This window comes from Oncorhynchus kisutch, unplaced genomic scaffold (genome assembly GCF_002021735.2).
Source record: "Oncorhynchus kisutch isolate 150728-3 unplaced genomic scaffold, Okis_V2 Okis01b-Okis20b_hom, whole genome shotgun sequence".
Classification (NCBI taxonomy): domain Eukaryota; kingdom Metazoa; phylum Chordata; class Actinopteri; order Salmoniformes; family Salmonidae; genus Oncorhynchus; species Oncorhynchus kisutch.
The window spans coordinates 4,663,446-4,686,794 of record NW_022261978.1 but is presented as its reverse complement, the minus strand read 5'-3'; the positions used below and the strand labels follow the sequence as shown (position 1 = coordinate 4,686,794).

The window sequence follows — 23,349 nt, the reverse complement described above, 5'->3', positions numbered from 1 at the left end:
GGTTCTTTGGATAGATTGTTGATGCCTAAACATTTTTGAAAGGCATACTTCCAATGTGCCAACAAAGCAACAAAACCAACTTCAGTTTCTTAGCAGCAGGCCAGCATTCCGGAGTCGCCTCTTCACTGTTGACGTTGAGACTGGTGTTTTGTGGGTGCTATTTAATGAAGCTGCCAGTTGAGGACTTGTGAGGCGTCTGTTTCTCAAACTAGACAGTCTAATGTACTTGTCCTCTTGCTCAGTTGTGTACCGGGGCCTCCCACTCCTCTTTCTATTCTGGTTAGGGCCAGTTTGTGCTGTTCTGTGAAGGGAGTAGTACACAGCGTTGTATGAGATCTTCAGTTTCTTGACAATTTCTCATATGGAATAGCCTTCATTTCTCAGAACAAGAATAGACTGGGTTTCAGAAGAAAGTTATTTGTTTCTGGCCATTTTGAGCCTGTAATCGAACCCACAAATGCTGATGCTCCAGATACTCAACTAGTCTAAAGAAGGCCAGTTTTATTGCTTCTTTAGTCAGCACAACTGTTTTCAGCTGTGCTAACAAAATTGCAAAAGTGTTTTCTAATGATCAATTAGCCTTTTAAAATGATCAACTTGGATTAGCTAACACAACGTGCTATTGGAACACAGGAGTGATGGTTGCTGATAATGGGCCTCTGTACGCCTGTGTTGATATTCCATAAATCTGCCGTTTCCAGCTGCAATTGTCATTTACAACATGTAACAATGTCTACACTGTATTTCTGATCAATTCATGTTATTTTAATGGGGGAAAAAAAGCTTTTCTTTCAAGAACATTGCTAAGTGACCGCAAACCTTTTAATGGAGATATATATATATATATATATACACACACACATTATTGGACTACCCTATATCCACCAGGTTTGAGAAACAAGGACAGATAGCCTAGGTATTTCACAAGATGCAGCTTCTGTTATGCCCCGACTGACTGTGGGTGGCAGTAGCGAGCAGCACGGTAGTTTGCTTGATCGTGAAGTCTGAGCCGACGAAGCAAAGTCAAGTAGCAAAGATGGCGGTATCGGTGTTTCCCTGTGTGCGGTTGCGGTCCATCGGGGACGCGAACGGAGAGATCCAGCGACACTCCGAGCAACAGCCCTTGAGGTTGGAGGTTAAAAGCACCCCAGACACGGCTCTCCTAAATCTCTCCAATAGTAAGTAGCTGCTATAACCAGCTCCCGGGGTATTGATTATCCGCTAGTTAGCTAGCGCTTCCTGCCTTGTGGCAGCCCGAGAACCCTTCACGATGCTACGAAGAATCAATCAGTAAAGCGGCGGCTAACTGACTTTAGCATCTTGCTAACCAGGTAGCATTTCACTGTGATGGGCCGGTGCGTTGGGATAGCACAAGTTCACCCAAAATGTGGTTTTCCAAAGTGAACTAATGTTGATGTTGTAGAAATTGTGTGGTTATTACCAGAATATTGATACATTACGTATAAAATAGCATCTTTATTAACGTTATGAGATGGCTAGGTAACTAGCATGCTAAGTTTGAGGCTTGGTGTGCCTATACATCTTGGTGGCTTTGTCCTGTAGCTTCACATCATTCATTGTAGAGTAACGTCAGTTAGCCTGGAAACCCGACGTTGAATCTCATTGAATTTGATGTTGGGCGATAATTGAATCGTTGTTGATCAGGAAAGTTAACTCTCTCGACCTCTGCAAACCAGAATGTTGAATAAAAACATATATTTTAACTTACTTTACCCGTGCGGTTGGTCCATTACGTGTAGGAATGAGACAATACAAAAAAGTGTCATTAAATCAACTTTTCAAAGTACTAGTGTGTTAAAATGTCTCAACTGAAGCAAGATGAAAAGAGAAGCATGTGTGCTTGCCAAGCTCCTGCACCTGTTTACATGCTTCTGCGGATGCTTCAGGTGAAGCACTGATAGACATTTTAACTCCTTACCAGTGCTTTGAAAAGTTGGTTTAATTCTACTTTGGAAATATTGTGTGTGTGTGGCTTTATCTTACCTGTGTCTGGTGGTTTGTCAACAGGCGATGAGACATCAGTCTTCAAGTGTTCGTTGTCCAGGGAAACAGAATGCAGTCGTGTGGGGAAACAGTCATTCATCATCACACTGGGCTGCAACAGTGTCCTGCTACAGTTCTCCACACCTGCAGGTAGGCTGTGTGAATGTTTTACAAAAGTTGTGCAGTGATTGCCTCATCGGTGGTGATGTAAAGTCTGTTTCTAAGTGTGTGTGTGTGTGTGTGTGTGTGTGTGTGTGTGTGTGTGTTGGGGTGTGTATGTAGAGTTTACTTCCTTCTATAACATTCTGAAGAGTTGCCGGGGCCACAATGCAGAACACTCCGTCTTCAGTGACAGGACAGAAGAGTCCTCTGCCGTGCAATACTTTCAGGTGGGACACACACACCTACACACACACTGGCAAGGCATTTCCTGCAGTTCCATCTAATCCAACTGTCACACGGTGGTGTAGTGGAGGGGTAACTCAAGTAGACACAGTTTAAACACCTTTTGCTGAAAAATGCATTGAAAGAACAGGAAGCGCTGGTTTTTCCACCGTGACCAGCGAGCAGTTTACCCACCAATGTTTTTTATCACCACACACACACAGAGACACACAGAGACACACAGAGACACACAGAGACACACAGAGACACACAGAGACACACAGAGACACACAGAGAGACACACACAGAGACACACAGAGACACACAGAGAGACACACAGAGAGACACACAGAGAGACACACAGAGAGACACACAGAGAGACACACACACACAGACAGAGAGACACACACACAGAGAGACACACACACAGAGAGACACACACACACAGAGAGACACACACACACAGAGAGACACACACACACAGAGAGACACACACACGCACAGAGACACACACACGCACAGAGACACACACACACACGCACAGAGACACACACACACAGAGACACACACACACACAGAGACACACACACACACACAGAGACACACACACACACACACAGAGACACACACACACACACACAGAGACACACACACACACACACAGAGACACACACACACACACAGAGACACACACACACACACAGAGAGACACACACAGAGAGACACACACACACACACACAGAGACACACACACACACAGAGAGACACACACACACACACACATAGAGAGACACAGACACACAGAGAGACACACACACACACACAGCGTTATCAAGTCTAAAAGACATTGGAGAGAACTGCTGAACTTTGACTGATTGGCCTCTGAATGACCTTTGCCTTCTGCCCTTTGACCCTCCTCTCCCTCCAGTTCTATGGCTATCTCTCTCAGCAGCAGAACATGATGCAGGACTATGTTCGGACCGGAACCTACCAACGTGCCATCCTTCAGAACCACGGTGACTTTAAGGACAAGGTACCACACACAAACACAGACACACAGTGACTGATTTATGTGTGCTGCCAATCCAATGATCTGTGATCTCTCTCTCTCTCTCCCCCTCTTCCTCCCTCCCCTTCTCTCTAGGTGGTGTTAGATGTGGGCTGTGGTTCAGGTATTCTGTCGTTCTTTGCGGCGCAGGCCGGAGCCAGGAAGGTCTACGCTGTGGAGGCTAGCACCATGGCCCAGCACGCAGAGGTAACACACACTGACCACCACCTACCACACTGACCACCACCTACCACACTGACCACCACCTACCACACTGACCACCACCTACCACACTGACCACCACCTACCACACTGACCACCACCTACCACACTGACCACCACCTACCACACTGACCACCACCTGACCACCACCTACCACACTGACCACCACCTACCACACTGACCACCACCTACCACACTGACCACCACCTACCACACTGACCACCACCTACCACACTGACCACCACCTACCACACTGACCACCTACCACACTGACCACCTACCACACTGACCACCTGCCACACTGACCACCTGCCACACTGACCACCCGCCACACTGACCACCCGCCACACTGACCACCCGCCACACTGACCACCACCCACACTGACCACCTGCCACAATGACCACCTACCACAACGACCACCGCCCACACTGACCACCACCACACTGACCACCTACCACACTGACCACCACCACACTGACCACCACCACACTGACCACCTACCACACTGACCACCTACCACACTGACCACCTACCACACTGACCACCTGCCACACTGACCACCCGCCACACTGACCACCCGCCACACTGACCACCCGCCACACTGACCACCCCCCACACTGACCACCTGCCACACTGACCACCTACCACAATGACCACCTACCACAATGACCACCGCCCACACTGACCACCACCACACTGACCACCACCACACTGACCACCACCACACTGACCATCTACCACACGGACCACCACCACACTGACCACCTACCACACTGACCACCACCACACTGACCACCACCACACTGACCACCACCACACTGACCACCACCACACTGACCACCACCACACTGACCACCACCACACTGACCACCACCACACTGCCACCTACCACACTGACCACCTACCACACTGACCACCTACCACACTGACCACCTACCACACTGACCACCACCTACCACACTGACCACCACCTACCACACTGACCACCACCTACCACACTGACCACCACCTACCACACTGACCACCACCTACCACACTGACCACCACCTACCACACTGACCACCACCTACCACACTGACCACCACCTACCACACTGACCACCACCTACCACACTGACCACCACCTACCACACTGACCACCACCTACCACACTGACCACCACCTACCACACTGACCACCACCTACCACACTGACCACCACCTACCACACTGACCACCACCTACCACACTGACCACCACCTACCACACTGACCACCACCTACCACACTGACCACCACCTACCACACTGACCACCACCCACCACACTGACCACACCCACCACACTGACCACCTACCACACTGACCACCTACCACACTGACCACCTACCACACTGACCACCTACCACACTGACCACCACCTACCACACTGACCACCACCTACCACACTGACCACCACCTACCACACTGACCACCACCTACCACACTGACCACCACCTACCACACTGACCACCTACCACACTGACCACCTACCACACTGACCACCACCTACCACACTGACCACCACCTACCACACTGACCACCACCTACCACACTGACCACCACCCACCACACTGACCACCACCACACTGACCACCACCACCACACTGACCATCACCACACTGACCACCACCTACCACACTTACCACCACCTACCACACTTACCACCACCTACCACACTGACCATCACCACACTGACCACCACCACCACACTGACCACCACCACCACACTGACCACCACCACCACACTGACCACCACCACCACACTGACCACGACCACCACACTGACCACCACCACACTGACCACCACCACACTGACAGTATGAGTGTGGGTTAGTTTATTTTGCTGTGAAATATTATTGTGGTGATTCTTAGTGATGAAGTTGTTGTTAATTAGACTACACTACGCGTGGTCGAGGAGGCCTCTATCTCACATACACACTCTAATCCCGTGTGTGTGTGTGTGTGTGTAGGTGCTGGTAAACTCCAACGGAATGGGGGATCGTGTGGTGGTGATAGCAGGGAAGGTGGAGGAGATCTCTCTACCAGAGCAGGTGGACATCATCATCTCTGAACCCATGGGATACATGCTCTTCAACGAGAGAATGCTGGAGAGTTACCTACACGCCAAGAAGTTCCTCAAACCCAACGGTGAGGAGGGAGGGGGGGAGGGATGGGAGGGGGGGAGGGATGGAAGGAGGGAGGGGGGTGGAGGGATGGATGGAAGGAGGGAGGGGGGTGGAGGGATGGATGGAAGGAAGGAGGGAGGGAGGGGGGTGGAGGGAGGGATGGATGGAAGGAGAGGGAGGGAGGGAGGGAGTTAAAGAGAATGCTGGAGAGTTACCTACACGCCAAGAAGTTCCTCAAACCCAACGGTGAGGAGGGGTGGATGGAGGGAGAGAGAGAGATGGAGGGAGGGAGGGAGGGGTGGAGGGAGGGAGGGGTGGATGGATGGACGGACGGAGGGCGGGAGGAAGTTAGAGAGAATGCTGGGAGCTTCCTACATGCTGGGGAGCTTCCTACATGCCAAGAAGTTGTTAAAGCTGAGAGAGAGAGGGAGGAGGAGGTGATGGACGAGAGAGGTTGGGAGGGATAGCGGACGTGATGGATGAGGGAGGGATAGCGGACGTGATGGATGAGGGAGGGATAGAATACGTGATGGATGAGGGAGGGATAGAATACGTGATGGATGAGGGAGGGATAGAGGACGTGATGGATGGGAGGTGATCGATGAGGGAGGGGGTGATGGACGAGAGAGGTTGGGAGGGATAGCGGACGTGATGGATGAGGGAGGGATAACGGATGTGATGGATGAGGGAGGGATAGAATACGTGATGGATGAGGGAGGGATAGAGGGACGTGATGGATGGGAGGTGATCGATGAGGGAGGGAGTGATGGACGAGAGAGGTTGGGAGGGATAGCGGACGTGATGGATGAGGGAGGGATAACGGATGTGATGGATGAGGGAGGGATGGAATACGTGATGGATGAGGGAGGGATAGAGGACGTGATGGATGGGAGGTGATCGATGAGGGAGGGAGTGATGGACGAGAGAGGTTGGGAGGGATAGCGGACGTGATGGATGAGGGAGGGATAGAGGACGTGATGGATGAGGGAGGGAGGATGAGGGAGGAATGGAGGAAGTGGTGGATGACAGAGGGAGGGAGAGGAAGTGATGGAGGGGATGAGAGAGGGAGGGATACAGGAAGTGATGGAGGGGATGAGAGAAGGGATACAGGAAGTGATGGATGAGAGAAGGAGGGATACAGCCCGATGGAGAACAGGAGATATGGAAGTAAAGAAATGGCGGGATGAGGAAATGGAATGTAAACAGGTGTATAGAGGTGTTGCCGACAGCCCTAACCCTCTCTCCTCTCCTAGGTAACATGTTCCCCACTCTAGGTGACGTCCACCTGGCTCCCTTCACAGACCAACAGTAAACAGGTGTATAGAGGTGTTGCCGACAGCCCTAACCCTCTCTCCTCTCCTAGGTAACATGTTCCCCACTCTAGGTGACGTCCACCTGGCTCCCTTCACAGACCAACAGTAAACAGGTGTATAGAGGTGTTGCCGATAGCCCTAACCCTCTCTCCTCTCCTAGGTAACATGTTCCCCACTCTAGGTGACGTCCACCTGGCTCCCTTCACAGACCAACAGTAAACAGGTGTATAGAGGTGTTGCCGACAGCCCTAACCCTCTCTCCTCTCCTAGGTAACATGTTCCCCACTCTAGGTGACGTCCACCTGGCTCCCTTCACAGACCAACAGTAAACAGGTGTATAGAGGTGTTGCCGATAGCCCTAACCCTCTCTCCTCTCCTAGGTAACATGTTCCCCACTCTAGGTGACGTCCACCTGGCTCCCTTCACAGATGAGCAGTTATACATGGAACAGTTCACCAAGGCCAACTTCTGGTGAATATCCTTTCACTTTACTTTTTACCTTCATTCAAGCTATAGTCTAACTCTTACTTATGCAACTTCTGGTGAATCTCCTCTCACTTTACTTACTATATTATTAAAGCTGCGGGGGGGGGGGGGGGGGGGGGGGGGGGGGGGTTCACCAGACCTTAGTCACAACTATACAAAAATATTGAATTGTCACTACGTCAACTAACTAAAGCCACTTCCCACGGTCTCTCTCTGTTTGTCAGGTATCAGCCATCGTTCCATGGTGTTGATCTGTCATCGCTGAGAGAAGCTGCAGTAGACGAGTATTTCAGACAGCCCATTGTGGTGAGACTCTCCCCCCTCCCACCCCACCCCACCACCTGGTTCTCATCCTCAGTTCTCTCTCCTCTCCTCTCTCTCTATTCTAGTAGGTTCTCTCTCCCCTTCTCTCTCTCTCTCTTCTGTTAGGTTCTCCCTCCCTTCCTCTCTCTCTCTCTTCTGTTAGGTTCTCCCTCCCTTCCTCTCTCTCTCTCTCCTGTTAGGTTCTCCCTCCCTTCCTCTCTCTCTCTCTTCTGTTAGGTTCTCCCTCCCCTCCTCTCTCTCTCTTCTGTTAGGTTCTCCCTCCCTTCCTCTCTCTCTCTTCTGTTAGGTTCTCCCTCCCTCCTCTCGCTCTCTCTTCTGTTAGGTTCTCCCTCCCTTCCTCTCGCTCTCTCTTCTGTTAGGTTCTCCCTCCCTTCCTCTCGCTCTCCTCTTCTGTTAGGTTCTCCCTCCCTTCCTCTCGCTCTCTCTTCTGTTAGGTTCTCCCTCCCTTCCTCTCGCTCTCTCTTCTGTTAGGTTCTCCCTCCCTTCCTCTCGCTCTCTCTTCTGTTAGGTTCTCCCTCCCTTCCTCTCGCTCTCTCTTCTGTTAGGTTCTCCCTCCCTTCCTCTCGCTCTCTCTTCTGTTAGGTTCTCCCTCCCTTCCTCTTGCTCTCTCTTCTGTTAGGTTCTCCCTCCCTTCCTCTCGCTCTCTCTTCTGTTAGGTTCTCCCTCCCTTCCTCTCGCTCTCTCTTCTGTTGGGTTCTCCCTCCCCTCCTCTCTCTCTCTTCTATTAAAAACTATATACATACAGTTGAAGTCAGAAGTTTACATACACCTTAGCCAAATACATTTTCACAACACCTGACATTTAATCCTAGTAAAAATTCCCTGTCTTAGGTCAGTTAGGATCACCACTTTATTTTAAGAATGTGAAATGTTAGAATAATAGTAGAGAATTATTTATTTCAGCTTTTATTTCTTTCATCACATTCCCAGTGGGTCAGAAGTTTACATACACTCAATTAGTATTTGGTAGCATTGCCTTTAAATTGTTTAACTTGGGTCAAACATTTCGGCCCATTCCTCCTGACAAAAGCTGGTGTAACTGAGTCAGGTTTGTAGACCTCCTTGCTCGCACACACTTTTTCAGTTCTGCCCACAAATGTTCTGTAGGATTGAAATCAGGGCTTTGTGATGGCCACTCTAATACCTTGACTTGGTTGTCCTTAAGCCATTTTGCCACAACTTTGGAAGTATGCTTGGGGTCATTGTCCATTTGGAAGACCCATTTGCGACCAAGTTTTAACTTCCTGGCTGATCTCTTGAGATGTTGCTTCAATATATCCACGTAACTTCCATCCTCATGATGCCATCTATTTTGTGAAGTACACCAGTCTCTCCTGCAGCAAAGCACCCCCACTACATGATGCTGCCACCCCCATGCTTCATGTTGGGATGGTGTTCTTCGGCTTGCAAGCCTCCCCCTTTTTCCTCCAAACATAACGATGGTCATTATGGCCAAACAGTTATATTTTTGTTTCATCAGACCAGAGGACATTTCTCCAAAAAGTACGATCTTTGTCCCCATGTGCAGTTGCAAACCGTAGTCTGGCTTTTTTATGGCGGTTTTGGAGCAGTGACTCCTTCCTTGTTGAGCGGCCTTTCAGGTTATGTCGATATAGGACTCGTTTTACTGTGGATATAGATACTTTTGTACCTGTTTCCTCCAGCATCTTCACAGGGTCCTTTGCTGTTGTTCTGGGATTGATTTGCACTTTTCGCACCAAAGTACTTTCATCTCTAGGAGACAGAACGCGTCTCCTTCCTGAGCGGTATGATGGCCGCGTGGTCCCATAATGTTTATACCTGCGTACTATTGTTTGTACAGATGAACCTGGTACCTTCAGGTGTTTGGAAATTGTTCCCAAGGATGAACCAGACTTGTGGAGGTCTACATATTGTTTTCTGAGGTCTTGGCTGATTTCTTTTGATTTTCCCCTGATGTCAAGCAAAGAGGCACTGAGTTTGAAGGTAGGCCCTGAAATACATCCACAGGTACACCTCGAATTGACTCAAATGATGTCAATTAACCTATCAGAAGCTTCTAAAGACATGACATAATTTTCTGGAATTTTCCAAGCTGTTTAAAGGCACAGTCAACTTAGTGTTTGTAAAGTTCTGACCCACTGGAATTGTGATACAGTGAATTATAAGTGAAATAATCTGTCTGTAAACAATTGTTGGGAAAATTACTTGTCTCATGCACAAAGTATATGTCCTCATCGACTTCCCAAAACTATAGTTTATTAAACAAGAAATTTGCAGAGTGGTCGAAAAACTAGTTTTAATGACTCCAACCTAAGTGTATGTAAACTTCCGACTTCAACTGTATATCTCTATCAATCTAATACAGAAATGTAATGATCTGTCTCTCTCTGTCTCTCTGTCTGTCTCTCTGTCTCTGTCTGTCTCTCTCTCTCAGGACACCTTTGATATCCGTATCCTCATGTCCAAGTCTGTCAAATACACTGTCAACTTCCTGGACGCGAAAGAGGGGGATCTGCACAGGTGAGTCCATCGCCTCCTCTCTCCGTCTGGGGCAGGTATTTGGAGAGCTCTCCTCCTGGGGCCTGTCGTATTTAGAGAGCTCTCCTCCTGGGGCCTGTAGTATTTAGAGAGCTCTCCTCCTGGGGCCTGTAGTATGTAGAGAGCTCTCCTTCTGGGGCCTGTAGTATTTAGAGAGATCTCCTTCTGGGGCCTGTAGTATTTAGAGAGATCTCCTTCTGGGGCCTGTAGTATTTAGAGAGATCTCCTTCTGGGGCCTGTAGTATTTAGAGAGATCTCCTTCTGGGGCCTGTAGTATTTAGAGAGATCTCCTTCTGGGGCCTGTAGTATTTAGAGAGATCTCCTTCTGGGGCCTGTAGTATTTAGAGAGATCTCCTTCTGGGGCCTGTAGTATTTAGAGAGATCTCCTTCTGGGGCCTGTAGTATTTAGAGAGATCTCCTTCTGGGGCCTGTAGTATTTAGAGAGATCTCCTTCTTCAGAAAGAGACTTTGAGTAGGAATGCTGATCCAGGATCAATTTAGCCTATTTTTAGATGATAATGAATGGACAGGGGTGCTGATCCTAGATCAGCACTCTGAGACTGGTTATGAATCCAGGGCCTGATGTTGTGTTTAGTCTGAGGGTTGTGGTGACTGAGGTTACTGCTGAGAGTTTAGTCCACTTAAACTTCTCTCATCTCTCTCCCCTCTCTTCTCTCTCTCTCTTCTCTCTCTCCCCTCTCTTCTCTCTCTCCCTCCTCTCTTCTCTCTTCTCTCTCTCCCTTCTCTCTCTCCCCTCTCTTCTCTCTCTCCCTCCTCTCTTCTCTCTTCTCTCTCTCCCTCCTCTCTTCTCTCTTCTCTCTCTCCCTTCTCTCTCTCCCCTCTCTTCTCTCTCTCCCCTCTCTCTCTCTCTCTCCCCTCTCTTCTCTCTCTCCCTCCTCTCTTCTCTCTCTCCCCTTCTCTCTCTCCCTCCTCTCTTCTCTCTCTCCCTTCTCTCTTCTCTCTCTCCCTTCTCTCTCTCCCCTCTCTTCTCTCTCTCCCTTCTCTCTTCTCTCTCTTCTCTCTCTCCCTTCTCTCCCCTCTCTCCCCCCCTCTCTCTCCTCTCCTCTCTCTCAGGATGGAGATTCCCTTTAAGTTCCACATGATGACGTCAGGTCTGGTCCATGGTCTGGCCTTCTGGTTTGACGTGGCTTTCATCGGCTCAGCGTGAGTCCCCTGTGTGTGTTGTGTAAACTCTTGTCAGTCTTGATTGACCTGCTTTCCTTCATCTTTTGTGTGTGTGTGTCCATCTGTGTGTGTGTCCATCTGTGTGTGTGTCCATCTGTGTGTGTGTGTGTGTGTGTGTGTGTGTGTGTGTGTGTGTGTGTCCATCTGTGTGTGTGTGTGTGTGGATCCATCTGAATGTGTGTGGGTCCATCTGAATGTGTGTGGGTCCATCTACAGTGGGGGCAAAAAAGTATTTAGTCAGCCACCAATTGTGCAAGTTCTCCCACTTAAAAAGATGAGGCCTGTAATTTTCATCATAGGTACACTTCAACTATGACAGACAAAATGAGAGGAAAAAAATCCAGAAAAATCACATTGTAGGATTTTTTATGAATTGATTTGCAAATTATGGTGGAAAGTAAGTATTTGGTCACCTACAAACAAGCAAGATTCCTCTTATTTAAGAGGCTCCTCTGTCCTCCACTCGTTACCTGTATTAATGGCACCTGTTTGAACTTGTTATCAGTATAAAAGACACCTGTCCACAACCTCAAACAGTCACACTCCAAACTCCACTATGGCCAAGACCAAAGAGCTGTCAAAGGACACCAAAGGACACTCCCTTTTTTGCCCCACTGTAACTGTCTGTGTGTGTTTATCTAACTGTGTGTGGGTCCATCTAACTGTGTGTGGGTCCATCTAACTGTGTGTGGGTCCATCTAACTGTGTGTGTTTATCTAACTGTGTGTGTGTGGGTCCATCTAACTGTGTGTGGGTCCATCTAACTGTGTGTGGGTCCATCTAACTGTGTGTGTTTAACTGTGTGTGTGTGGGTCCATCTAACTGTGTGTGTGTGGGTCCATCTAACTGTGTGTGTGTGGGTCCATCTAACTGTGTGTGTGTGGGTCCATCTAACTGTGTGTGTGTGGGTCCATCTAACTGTGTGTGTTTATCTAACTGTGTGTGTGTGGGTCCATCTAACTGTGTGTGTGTGGGTCCATCTAACTGTGTGTGTTTATCTAACTGTGTGTGTTTATCTAACTGTGTGGGTCCATCTAACTGTGTGGGTCCATCTAACTGTGTGGGTCCATCTAACTGTGTGGGTCCATCTAACTGTGTGGGTCCATCTAACTGTGTGGGTCCATCTAACTGTGTGGGTCCATCTAACTGTGTGGGTCCATCTAACTGTGTGGGTCCATCTAACTGTGTGGGTCCATCTAACTGTGTGTGTGTGGGTCCATCTAACTGTGTGGGTCCATCTAACTGTGTGGGTCCATCTAACGGTGTGTGTGTGGGTCCATCTAACTGTGTGTGTGTGGGTCCATCTAACTGTGTGTGTGTGGGTCCATCTAACTGTGTGTGTGTGGGTCCATCTAACTGTGTGTGTGTGGGTCCATCTAACTGTGTGTGTGTGGGTCCATCTAACTGTGTGTGTGTGGGTCCATCTAACTGTGTGTGTGTGGGTCCATCTAACTGTGTGTGTGTGGGTCCATCTAACTGTGTGTGTGGGGGTCCATCTAACTGTGTGTGTGGGGGTCCATCTAACTGTGTGTGTTTATCTAACTGTGTGTGTTTATCTAACTGTGTGTGTTTATCTAACTGTGTGGGTCCATCTAACTGTGTGGGTCATCTAACTGTGTGTGTGGGTCCATCTAACTGTGTGTGTGGGTCCATCTAACTGTGTGTGTGTGGGTCCATCTAACTGTGTGTGTGTGGGTCCATCTAACTGTGTGTGTGTGGGTCCATCTAACTGTGTGTGTGTGGGTCCATCTAACTGTGTGTGTGGGTCCATCTAACTGTGTGTGTGTGGGTCCATCTAACTGTGTGTGTGTGGGTCCATCTAACTGTGTGTGTGTGGGTCCATCTAACTGTGTGTGTGGGGGTCCATCTAACTGTGTGTGTGGGGGTCCATCTAACTGTGTGTGTGGGGGTCCATCTAACTGTGTGTGTGGGGGTCCATCTAACTGTGTGTGTGGGGGTCCATCTAACTGTGTGTGTGGGGGTCCATCTAACTGTGTGTGTGGGGGTCCATCTAACTGTGTGTGTGGGGGTCCATCTAACTGTGTGTGTGGGGGTCCATCTAACTGTGTGTGTGGGGGTCCATCTAACTGTGTGTGTGGGGGTCCATCTAACTGTGTGTGTGGGGGTCCATCTAACTGTGTGTGTGTGGGTCCATCTAACTGTGTGTGTGTGGGTCCATCTAACTGTGTGTGTGTGGGTCCATCTGTGTGTTTATCTAACTGTGTGTGTGTGGGTCCATCTAACTGTGTGTGTGTGGGTCCATCTAACTGTGTGTGTGTGTGGGTCCATCTAACTGTGTGTGTGTGTGGGTCCATCTAACTGTGTGTGTGTGTGGGTCCATCTAACTGTGTGTGTGTGTGGGTCCATCTAACTGTGTGTGTGTGTGGGTCCATCTAACTGTGTGTGTGTGTGGGTCCATCTAACTGTGTGTGTGTGTGGGTCCATCTAACTGTGTGTGTGGGTCCATCTAACTGTGTGTGTGTGGGTCCATCTAACTGTGTGTGTGTGTGTGTGTGTGGGTCCATCTAACTGTGTGTGTGTGGGTCCATCTAACTGTGTGTGTGTGTGTGGGTCCATCTAACTGTGTGGGTCCATCTAACTGTGTGGGTCCATCTAACTGTGTGTGTGTGTGGGTCCATCTAACTGTGTGTGTGTGTGTGTGTGGGTCCATCTAACTGTGTGTGTGTGTGGGTCCATCTAACTGTGTGTGTGTGTGGGTCCATCTAACTGTGTGTGTGTGTGGGTCCATCTAACTGTGTGTGTGTGTGGGTCCATCTAACTGTGTGTGTGTGTGGGTCCATCTAACTGTGTGGGTCCATCTAACTGTGTGTGTGTGGGTCCATCTAACTGTGTGTTTATCTAACTGTGTCCAGGGTAACAGTGTGGCTCTCCACCTCTCCTACGGAGCCTCTGACCCACTGGTACCAGGTCCGCTGTCTGCTCCAGTCCCCTCTCTTCACCAAGGCAGGAGACACCCTGTCTGGCACTGCAACACTCATCGCTAACAAGAGGTGAGACACACACACACACCTCCGGGTAACTTTACCACACAAACACACACACACACCCCCGGGTAACTTTACCACTCACACACCTAAACAGGTCACACACACTCACACACCTAAACAGGTCACACACACACACACACACACCTAAACAGGTCTCACACACACACACACACCTAAACAGGTCTCACACACACACACACACCTAAACAGGTCTCACACACACACACACACACCTAAACAGGTCACACACACACACCTAAACAGGTCACACACACACACACAACCTAAACAGGTCACACACACACACACACACCTAAACAGGTCACACACACACACACACACACCTAAACAGGTCACACACACACACCTAAACAGGTCACACACACACACCTAAACAGGTCACACACACACACACCTAAACAGGTCACACACACACACACACCTAAACAGGTCACACACACACACACCTAAACAGGTCACACACACACACACCTAAACAGGTCACACACACACACACCTAAACAGGTCACACACACACACACCTAAACAGGTCACACACACACACACACACCTAAACAGGTCACACACACATACACACCTAAACAGGTCACACACACACACACCCCCGGGTAACTTTACCACTCACACACCTAAACAGGTCACACCCACCTGCACACCTAAACAGGTCACACCCACCTTCACACCTAAACAGGTGACTACCACACTGAACACACACACACCTGCCAAGGTACCCCCTTAAAGGATTCATCTGACCTGTGCTCCCAGACAGAGCTATGACATCAGTATGGTGGCCCAGGTGGACCAGACCGGAAGCAAGTCTAGCAACCTGCTGGATCTCAAGAACCCCTTCTTCAGGTCAGAGGCACTCTCTATCCCTCTTCTCTCCTCTCTCTCTCTCTACCCCTCTTCTCTCCTCTCTCTCTCTACTCCTCTCTCTCTCTACCCCTCTTCTCTCCTCTCTCTCTATCCCTCTTCTCTCCTCTCTCTCTCTCTATCCCTCTTCTCTCCTCTCTCTCTCTCTATCCCTCTTCTCTTCTCTCCTCTCTCTCTATCCCTCTTCTCTCTTCTCTCCTCTCTCTCTCTATCCCTCTTCTCTCCTCTCTCTCTCTATCCCTCTTCTCTCCTCTCTCTCTCTATCCCTCTTCTCTCCTCTCTCTCTCTATCCCTCTTCTCTCCTCTCTCTCTCTATCCCTCTTCTCTCCTCTCTCTCTCTATCCCTCTTCTCTCCTCTCTCTCTCTATCCCTCTTCTCTCCTCTCTCTCTCTCTATCCCTCTTCTCTCCTCTCTCTCTCTCTACCCCTCTTCTCTCCTCTCTCTCTCTCTACCCCTCTTCTCTCCTCTCTCTCTCTCTACCCCCTCTTCTCTCCTCTCTCTCTCTACCCCTCTTCTCTCTCCTCTCTCTCTCTACCCCTCTTCTCTCTCCTCTCTCTCTCTCTACCCCTCTTCTCTCCTCTCTCTCTCTCTACCCCTCTTCTCTCCTCTCTCTCTCCACCCCTCTTCTCTCCTCTCTCTCTCTCCACCCCTCTTCTCTCCTCTCTCTCTCCCTACCCCTCTTCTCTCCTCTCTCTCTCCCTACCCCTCTTCTCTCCTCTCTCTCTCTATCCCTCTTCTCTCCTCTCTCTCTCTATCCCTCTTCTCTCCTCTCTCTCTCTATCCCTCTTCTCTCCTCTCTCTCTCTACCCTCTTCTCTCCTCTCTCTCTCTACCCCTCTTCTCTCCTCTCTCTCTCTACCCCTCTTCTCTCCTCTCTCTCTCTACCCCTCTTCTCTCCTCTCTCTCTCTACCCCTCTTCTCTCCTCTCTCTCTCTACCCCTCTTCTCTCCTCTCTCTCTCTACCCCTCTTCTCTCCTCTCTCTCTCTCTCTACCCCTCTTCTCTCCTCTCTCTCTCTCTCTACCCCTCTTCTCTCCTCTCTCTCTCTCTACCCCTCTTCTCTCCTCTCTCTCTCTCTCTCTACCCCTCTTCTCTCCTCTCTCTCTCTCTCTCTACCCTCTTCTCTCCTCTCTCTCTCTCTCTCTACCCCTCTTCTCTCCTCTCTCTCTCTCTCTCTACCCTCTTCTCTCCTCTCTCTCTCTCTATCCCTCTTCTCTCTTCTCTCCTCTCTCTCTCTCTATCCCTCTTCTCTCTTCTCTCCTCTCTCTCTCTCTATCCCTCTTCTCTCTTCTCTCCTCTCTCTCTCTCTATCCCTCTTCTCTCTTCTCTCCTCTCTCTCTATCCCTCTTCTCTCTTCTCTCCTCTCTCTCTCTATCCCTCTTCTCTCCTCTCTCTCTCTACCCCTCTTCTCTCCTCTCTCTCTCTCTACCCCTCTTCTCTCCTCTCTCTCCCTACCCCTCTTCTCTCCTCTCTCTCCCTACCCTCTTCTCTCCTCTCTCTCCCTACCCCTCTTCTCTCCTCTCTCTCTCCCTACCCCTCTTCTCTCCTCTCTCTCTCCCTACCCCTCTTCTCTCCTCTCTCTCTCTATCCCTCTTCTCTCCTCTCTCTCTCTATCCCTCTTCTCTCCTCTCTCTCTCTATCCCTCTTCTCTCCTCTCTCTCTCTACCCCTCTTCTCTCCTCTCTCTCTCTACCCCTCTCTCTCTCTACCCCTCTTCTCTCCTCTCTCTCTCTACCCCTCTTCTCTCCTCTCTCTCTCTACCCTCTCCTCTCCTCTCTCTCTCTACCCCTCTCCTCTCTCTCTCTACCCCTCTTCTCTCCTCTCTCTCTCTACCCCTCTTCTCTCCTCTCTCTCTCTACCCCTCTTCTCTCCTCTCTCTCCTCTCTCTCTCTCTCTCTCTACCCCTCTTCTCTCCTCTCTCTCTTTCTGTCATTTCTTCAGGTCAGCACAGCATGGACATTCTACCATTTCCTTGTTTTCTCTTTCCTTTTACAATTCTTCTTCCTCCCTCTCTCTCTCCTTCCTTCTCTTTCCCTTTCTATCCCTTCTGTTGTTCCTAAAGCTGTAGTTTATCTGCTATCTATCTTCCTCTTTATCATGATCTCAAACCTCTTTCCCTGCTAGACACGTTAAAGTCCTCTGTATGTGACCTACTGTCCCTGAGCTTGCCTACCTCTGATTGGTTGATTGTGTGTTCCGCAGGTACACAGGCAGCACGTCAGCCCCGCCCCCAGGCTCTCACTACTCCTCCCCCTCAGAGAACATGTGGAGCAATGGAGGAGTCTACAACATGAACCAGGGTACGTACGCACACACACACACACGGCATTAATCAGGTACTACACACATATAGATCTATACACACACACGGCATTAATCAGGTACTACACACACCACACACATATAGATCTATACACACACACACACAGCATTAATCAGGTACTACACACACCACACACATATAGATCTATACACACACACACACGGCATTAATCAGGTACTACACACACCACACATATAGATCTATACACACACACACATGGCATTAATAAGGTACTACACACACGGCATTAATCAGGTACTACACACACCACACACATATAGATCTATACACACACACACACACGGCATTAATCAGGTACTCCACACATATAGATCTATACACACACACACACATGGCATTAATAAGGTACTATACACACACACACACACACACACAGCATTAATCAGGTACTACACACACCATACACATATAGATCTATACACACACACACACGGCATTAATCAGGTACCACACACATATAGATCTATACACACACACGGCATTAATCAGGTACTACACACACCACACACATATAGATCTATACACACACACGGCATTAATCAGGTACTACACACATATAGATCTATACAGACGCAGACACACACACACACACATGGCATTAATAAGGTACTACACACACACACACAGCATTAATCAGGTACTACACACATATAGATCTATACACACACAGACAGGTGAATACAGAAGTGTCTTTGCTGTTGTTAATGTGTCTCTCTGTCTATCAGGAGGGATGCCTGCCGTGTATGACCTCAGTACGGTCATCGGTGGCGGGGGCTCCACCGTGTCTCACAACAATCTCATCCCTCTTGGTACGCTGTGTGTGTGTGACTGACCAATCCCTACCCTCCTTTCTGTTCTGTATAGCCCTCAAATTCAAATCTGAATCTCCAAGCCAGTTTCACTGCTTTTTAAAAATGAATCCCTTCTAATCAGGGACTGATTTCCACCTGGGAGACCAGGTGGGTGTAATGAATAATCAGGTAGAAAACCCAGCAGTAGTCTAGACGTTCCAGAGACTGATTTCCACCTGGGAGACCAGGTGGGTGTAATGAATAATCAGGTAGAAACCCAGCAGTAGTCTAGACGTTACAACATACTGGAAATGTTCCCCACGTTTTCCAGAAATTCCAGTTAGAATATTCCTGGAAGTCCGTTATTCGTCCTACCAGGATTTGTGGAAAGGTTGTTAAAGTCAGTGGGATGTTGAAACCCTGACTGTGTGTAATGTCAGGTGGAAAGGTTGTTAAAGTCAGTGGGATGTTGAAACCCTGACTGTGTGTAATGTCAGGTGGAAAGGTTGTTAAAGTCAGTGGGATGTTGAAACCCTGACTGTGTGTAATGTCAGGTGGAAAGGTTGTTAAAGTCAGTGGGATGTTGAAACCCTGACTGTGTGTAATGTCAGGTGTGTGTATCTATATGTTGGCCTCCAGCTGTATCTGGAGCTGACCTTCTGTATACTCGCTGTGTTTTCTTGTTCCAAATCAAATGTGCCATTTTGTAAATTATCCCCTCTCTGTGTGTGTGTGTGTGCGCGCGCGCTTGCACGTGTGTGTGTGTGTGTGTGTGTGTGGACAGTGAACACAGGGGTAGTGAACCATACATCTTCTAGAGTTGGGTCTATCATGAGTACAGGCGTGGGCCAGGGTGAGTGAGTGTGTCGCCATGGTTACAGAGCTACAGCTGTTTACTGTTGCTAATGTTGTAGTCTTGTCCACAGTTCAGTTAGTGTATGGTCTCACATTTAGTTGTTTTAATGTTGTAGTCTTGTCCACAGGTCAGTTAGTGTATGGTCTCACATTTAGTTGTTTTAATGTTGTAGTCTTGTCCACAGGTCAGTTAGTGTATGGTCTCACATTTAGTTGTTTTAATGTTGTAGTCTTGTCCACAGGTCAGTTAGTGTATGGTCTCACATTTAGTTGTTTTAATGTTGTAGTCTTGTCCACAGGTCAGTTAGTGTATGGTCTCACATTTAGTTGTTTTAATGTTGTAGTCTTGTCCACAGGTCAGTTAGTGTATGGTCTCACATTTAGTTGTTTTAATGTTGTAGTCTTGTCCACAGGTCAGTTAGTGTATGGTCTCACATTTAGTTGTTTTAATGTTGTAGTCTTGTCCACAGGTCAGTTAGTGTATGGTCTCACATTTAGTTGTTTTAATGTTGTAGTCTTGTCCACAGGTCAGTTAGTGTATGGTCTCACATTTAGTTGTTTTAATGTTGTAGTCTTGTCCACAGGTCAGTTAGTGTATGGTCTCACATTTAGTTGTTCTAATGTTGTAGTCTTGTCCACAGGTCAGTTAGTGTATGGTCTCACATTTAGTTGTTTTAATGTTGTAGTCTTGTCCACAGGTCAGTTAGTGTATGGTCTCACATTTAGTTGTTCTAATGTTGTAGTCTTGTCCACAGGTCAGTTAGTGTATGGTCTCACATTTAGTTGTTTTAATGTTGTAGTCTTGTCCACAGGTCAGTTAGTGTATGGTCTCACATTTAGTTGTTTTAATGTTGTAGTCTTGTCCACAGGTCAGTTAGTGTATGGTCTCACATTTAGTTGTTTTAATGTTGTAGTCTTGTCCACAGGTCAGTTAGTGTATGGTCTCACATTTAGTTGTTTTAATGTTGTAGTCTTGTCCACAGGTCAGTTAGTGTATGGTCTCACATTTAGTTGTTTTAATGTTGTAGTCTTGTCCACAGTTCAGTTAGTGTATGGTCTCACATTTAGTTGTTTTAATGTTTGGTTTATTTGAGATATAAAGTGCTTCCTAGTCCAGCACTAGGTTTTATCTGGGTCTGGGAAACTGCCCCGAGCTGCTCTTTGAAGACCACAATTCACTTCCTGTTTTCTCTCTTCCTCAGGAGTGACAACTGGACAATCGGGGCCCGGCAACAGTCCTCAATACCCAATCAACAACAGCCAGTTCACCATGGGCGGGCCTTCCATCTCCATGTCGTCTCCCATGGCGATGCCTAGCAACACTATGCACTACGGGAGCTAAGACCTGCCAACCGTCCGTAGCTCCCCCACCCCCCTCTTCTCTCCCTCCCTCCCTCCTCCCTCCCACACCCCCCCTCCTGGAAGGAAACCAAACTGGACTGATAATATGGACGTGCCTCTCCTCCGTTCTCTGGTTCCTGATGTCTCCGGCCCAGTCCAGAAACAACTACACACTGAAAGGGTTGGATAGGTTTAGGGCTGTCAAATGTCCAGGTTCTCCATTCTGGTTGGAGGATTTCTGATGTCCTACTTGTTCTGTCTGGACTGCAACCGTTGATGGTCTAAGTAATGTTGCCTCAACACATCCCCTTGATCTCAACACATCCCCTTGATCTCAACACATCCCCTTGATCTCAACACATCCCCTTGATCTCAACACATCCCCTTGATCTCAACACATCCCCTTGATCTCAACACATCCCCTTGATCTCAACACATCCCCTTGATCTCAACACATCCCCTTGATCTCAACACATCCCCTTGATCTCAACACATCCCCTTGATCTCAACACATCCCCTTGATCTCAACACATCCCCTTGATCTCAACACATTCTGAGGCAGAGTGAAAGGTGTGTGCTTGTAACCATTCTGTTTTATGTATTCACAACCCACATAGAAACATTTAGGATCTTATGTACTTACTGTGGTTATGGGGGTTTAGAAACGTACACACACAGTTGTATTATACACACACACACAGTTGTATTATACACACACACACAGTTGTATTATATACACACACAGTTGTATTATACATATACACACACACACACAGTTGTATTATACATACACACACACACACACACACACACACACACACACACACACACACACAGTTGTATTATACATACACACACACACACACACACACACACACACAGTTGTATTATACACACAGACAGTTGTATTATACACACAGACAGTTGTATTATACACACAGAGCCTCCTGCAGGACAGAAAGGACTTTGAGCTTCTGTGAAGTTTTATCAGTCACTCCCATCTTCCCCAGCCCGTCGCTTGTGACCCAACGTCCCGATCAATAAATTCCTGAATCCTAACCTTTCACCCAAGGTTACCTTATTCAACCGACCAATCAAAGCAAACAGTCTGAGTGTCTGACCAAACCGGCAGCTGCGAGGGAGAGAGGGTGATCCAGGTTTTAGCCAATCGGGACAGGAGATTGTCTCTGTAGGGCGGGGTTTGTAGCCGCTGTAGACTAGCCAGGGGTTCTGTTCTGTAGGGTGGGGTCTGTAGACTAGCCAGGGGTTTTATTCTGTAGGGTGCGGTCTGTAGACTAGCCAGTGGTTCTGTAGGGTGGAGTCTGTAGCCGCTGTAGACTAGCCAGGGGGTCTGTTCTGTAGGGTGGGGTCTGTAGCCGCTGTAGACTAGCCAGGGGGTCTGTTCTGTAGGGTGGGGTCTGTAGACTAGCCAGGGGGTCTGTTCTGTAGGGTGGGGTCTGTAGCCGCTGTAGACTAGCCAGGGGGTCTGTAGCCGCTGTAGACTAGCCAGGGATTCTGATCTGTAGGGTGGGGTCTGTAGACTAGCTAGGGGCTTTGTTATGTAGTGTGGGGTCTGTAGACTAGCCAGTGGTTCTGTAGGGTGGGGTCTGTAGACTAGCCAGGGGTTCTGTAGGGTGGGGTCTGTAGACTAGCCAGGGGTTCTGTAGGGTGGGGTCTGTAGACTAGCCAGGAGTTCTGTAGGGTGGGGTCTGTAGACTAGCCAGGGGTTCTGTAGGGTGGGGTCTGTAGACTAGCCAGGAGTTCTGTAGGGTGGGGTCTGTAGACTAGCCAGGGGTTCTGTAGGGTGGGGTCTGTAGACTAGCCAGGGGTTCTGTAGGGTGGGGTCTGTAGACTAGCCAGGGGTTCTGTAGGGTGGGGTCTGTAGACTAGCCAGGGGAGTCCTGGCACCTTACTGAATATGTCCCCTGTTGTTTAGGGTGTAATGTTTTCGCTGTTTAACAAGTGTTTATCGGGACCTGTGAGAGACGTCATGCAACCTCCTAGGAAATCCCAAATGGCTCCATATTCCCCAGTGGACTCCTTTGATTAAGGTCCCTTGGGGCTCTGGTCTACAGATGTATGCTATATAGGGTGCCATTTGGGACACTGACAGTCTCCTTGCAGACACATCATGTAGAGTGTTGGTCCCATGTTTCATCAGCTGAAATAAAAGATCCCAGCCATTTTCCATACGCACAAACATTATTTCAAATTTTGTGCACAAATTTGTTTACATCCCTGTTAGTGAGCATTTCTCATTTGCTAATCTACCTGACAGTTAAGTAATATCGAGAAGCTGATTAAACAGCATGATTGTTACACAGGTGCACCTTGTGCTGGGGGCAATTTAAAAGGCAGCTCAAAAATATGCTGTTTTTTTCACACAACACAATGCCACAGATGTCTCAAGTTGATGGAGCGTGCAATTGACATGCTGACTGCAGGAATGTTCACCAAAGCTGTTGCCAGATAATGTAATGTTAATTTCTC

The 23,349-nt window shown here is 48.5% G+C and overlaps 1 protein-coding gene across 1 annotated transcript; it reads left to right on the top strand.

The window, feature by feature from the left end:
* Positions 1–1,020: 1,020 nt before the first annotated feature.
* Positions 1,021–23,047, top strand: LOC116358955 (histone-arginine methyltransferase CARM1-like). The gene is made up of 15 exons (XM_031811416.1): positions 1,021–1,178; positions 2,029–2,154; positions 2,287–2,393; positions 3,317–3,421; positions 3,533–3,643; positions 5,646–5,823; positions 7,495–7,585; positions 7,825–7,906; positions 10,341–10,426; positions 11,519–11,608; positions 14,503–14,640; positions 15,424–15,513; positions 17,731–17,828; positions 18,598–18,681; positions 20,721–23,047. Exons 1-15 carry the CDS (start codon positions 1,037–1,039, stop codon positions 20,858–20,860), a joined length of 1,668 nt encoding a protein of 555 aa, XP_031667276.1. The 5' UTR covers positions 1,021–1,036; the 3' UTR covers positions 20,861–23,047.
* Positions 23,048–23,349: the final 302 nt, after the last annotated feature.

Coding starts and splice junctions, on each gene's coding strand:
- LOC116358955 (XM_031811416.1), top strand. CDS start 1,037: ATGGCGGTATCGGTGTTTCCCTGTGTGCGGTTGCGGTCCATCGGGGAC. Junction 10,427..11,518: donor AAAGAGGGGGATCTGCACAG/GTGAGTCCATCG, acceptor CCTCTCTCTCAG/GATGGAGATTCCCTTTAAGT. Junction 11,609..14,502: donor GTGGCTTTCATCGGCTCAGC/GTGAGTCCCCTG, acceptor AACTGTGTCCAG/GGTAACAGTGTGGCTCTCCA.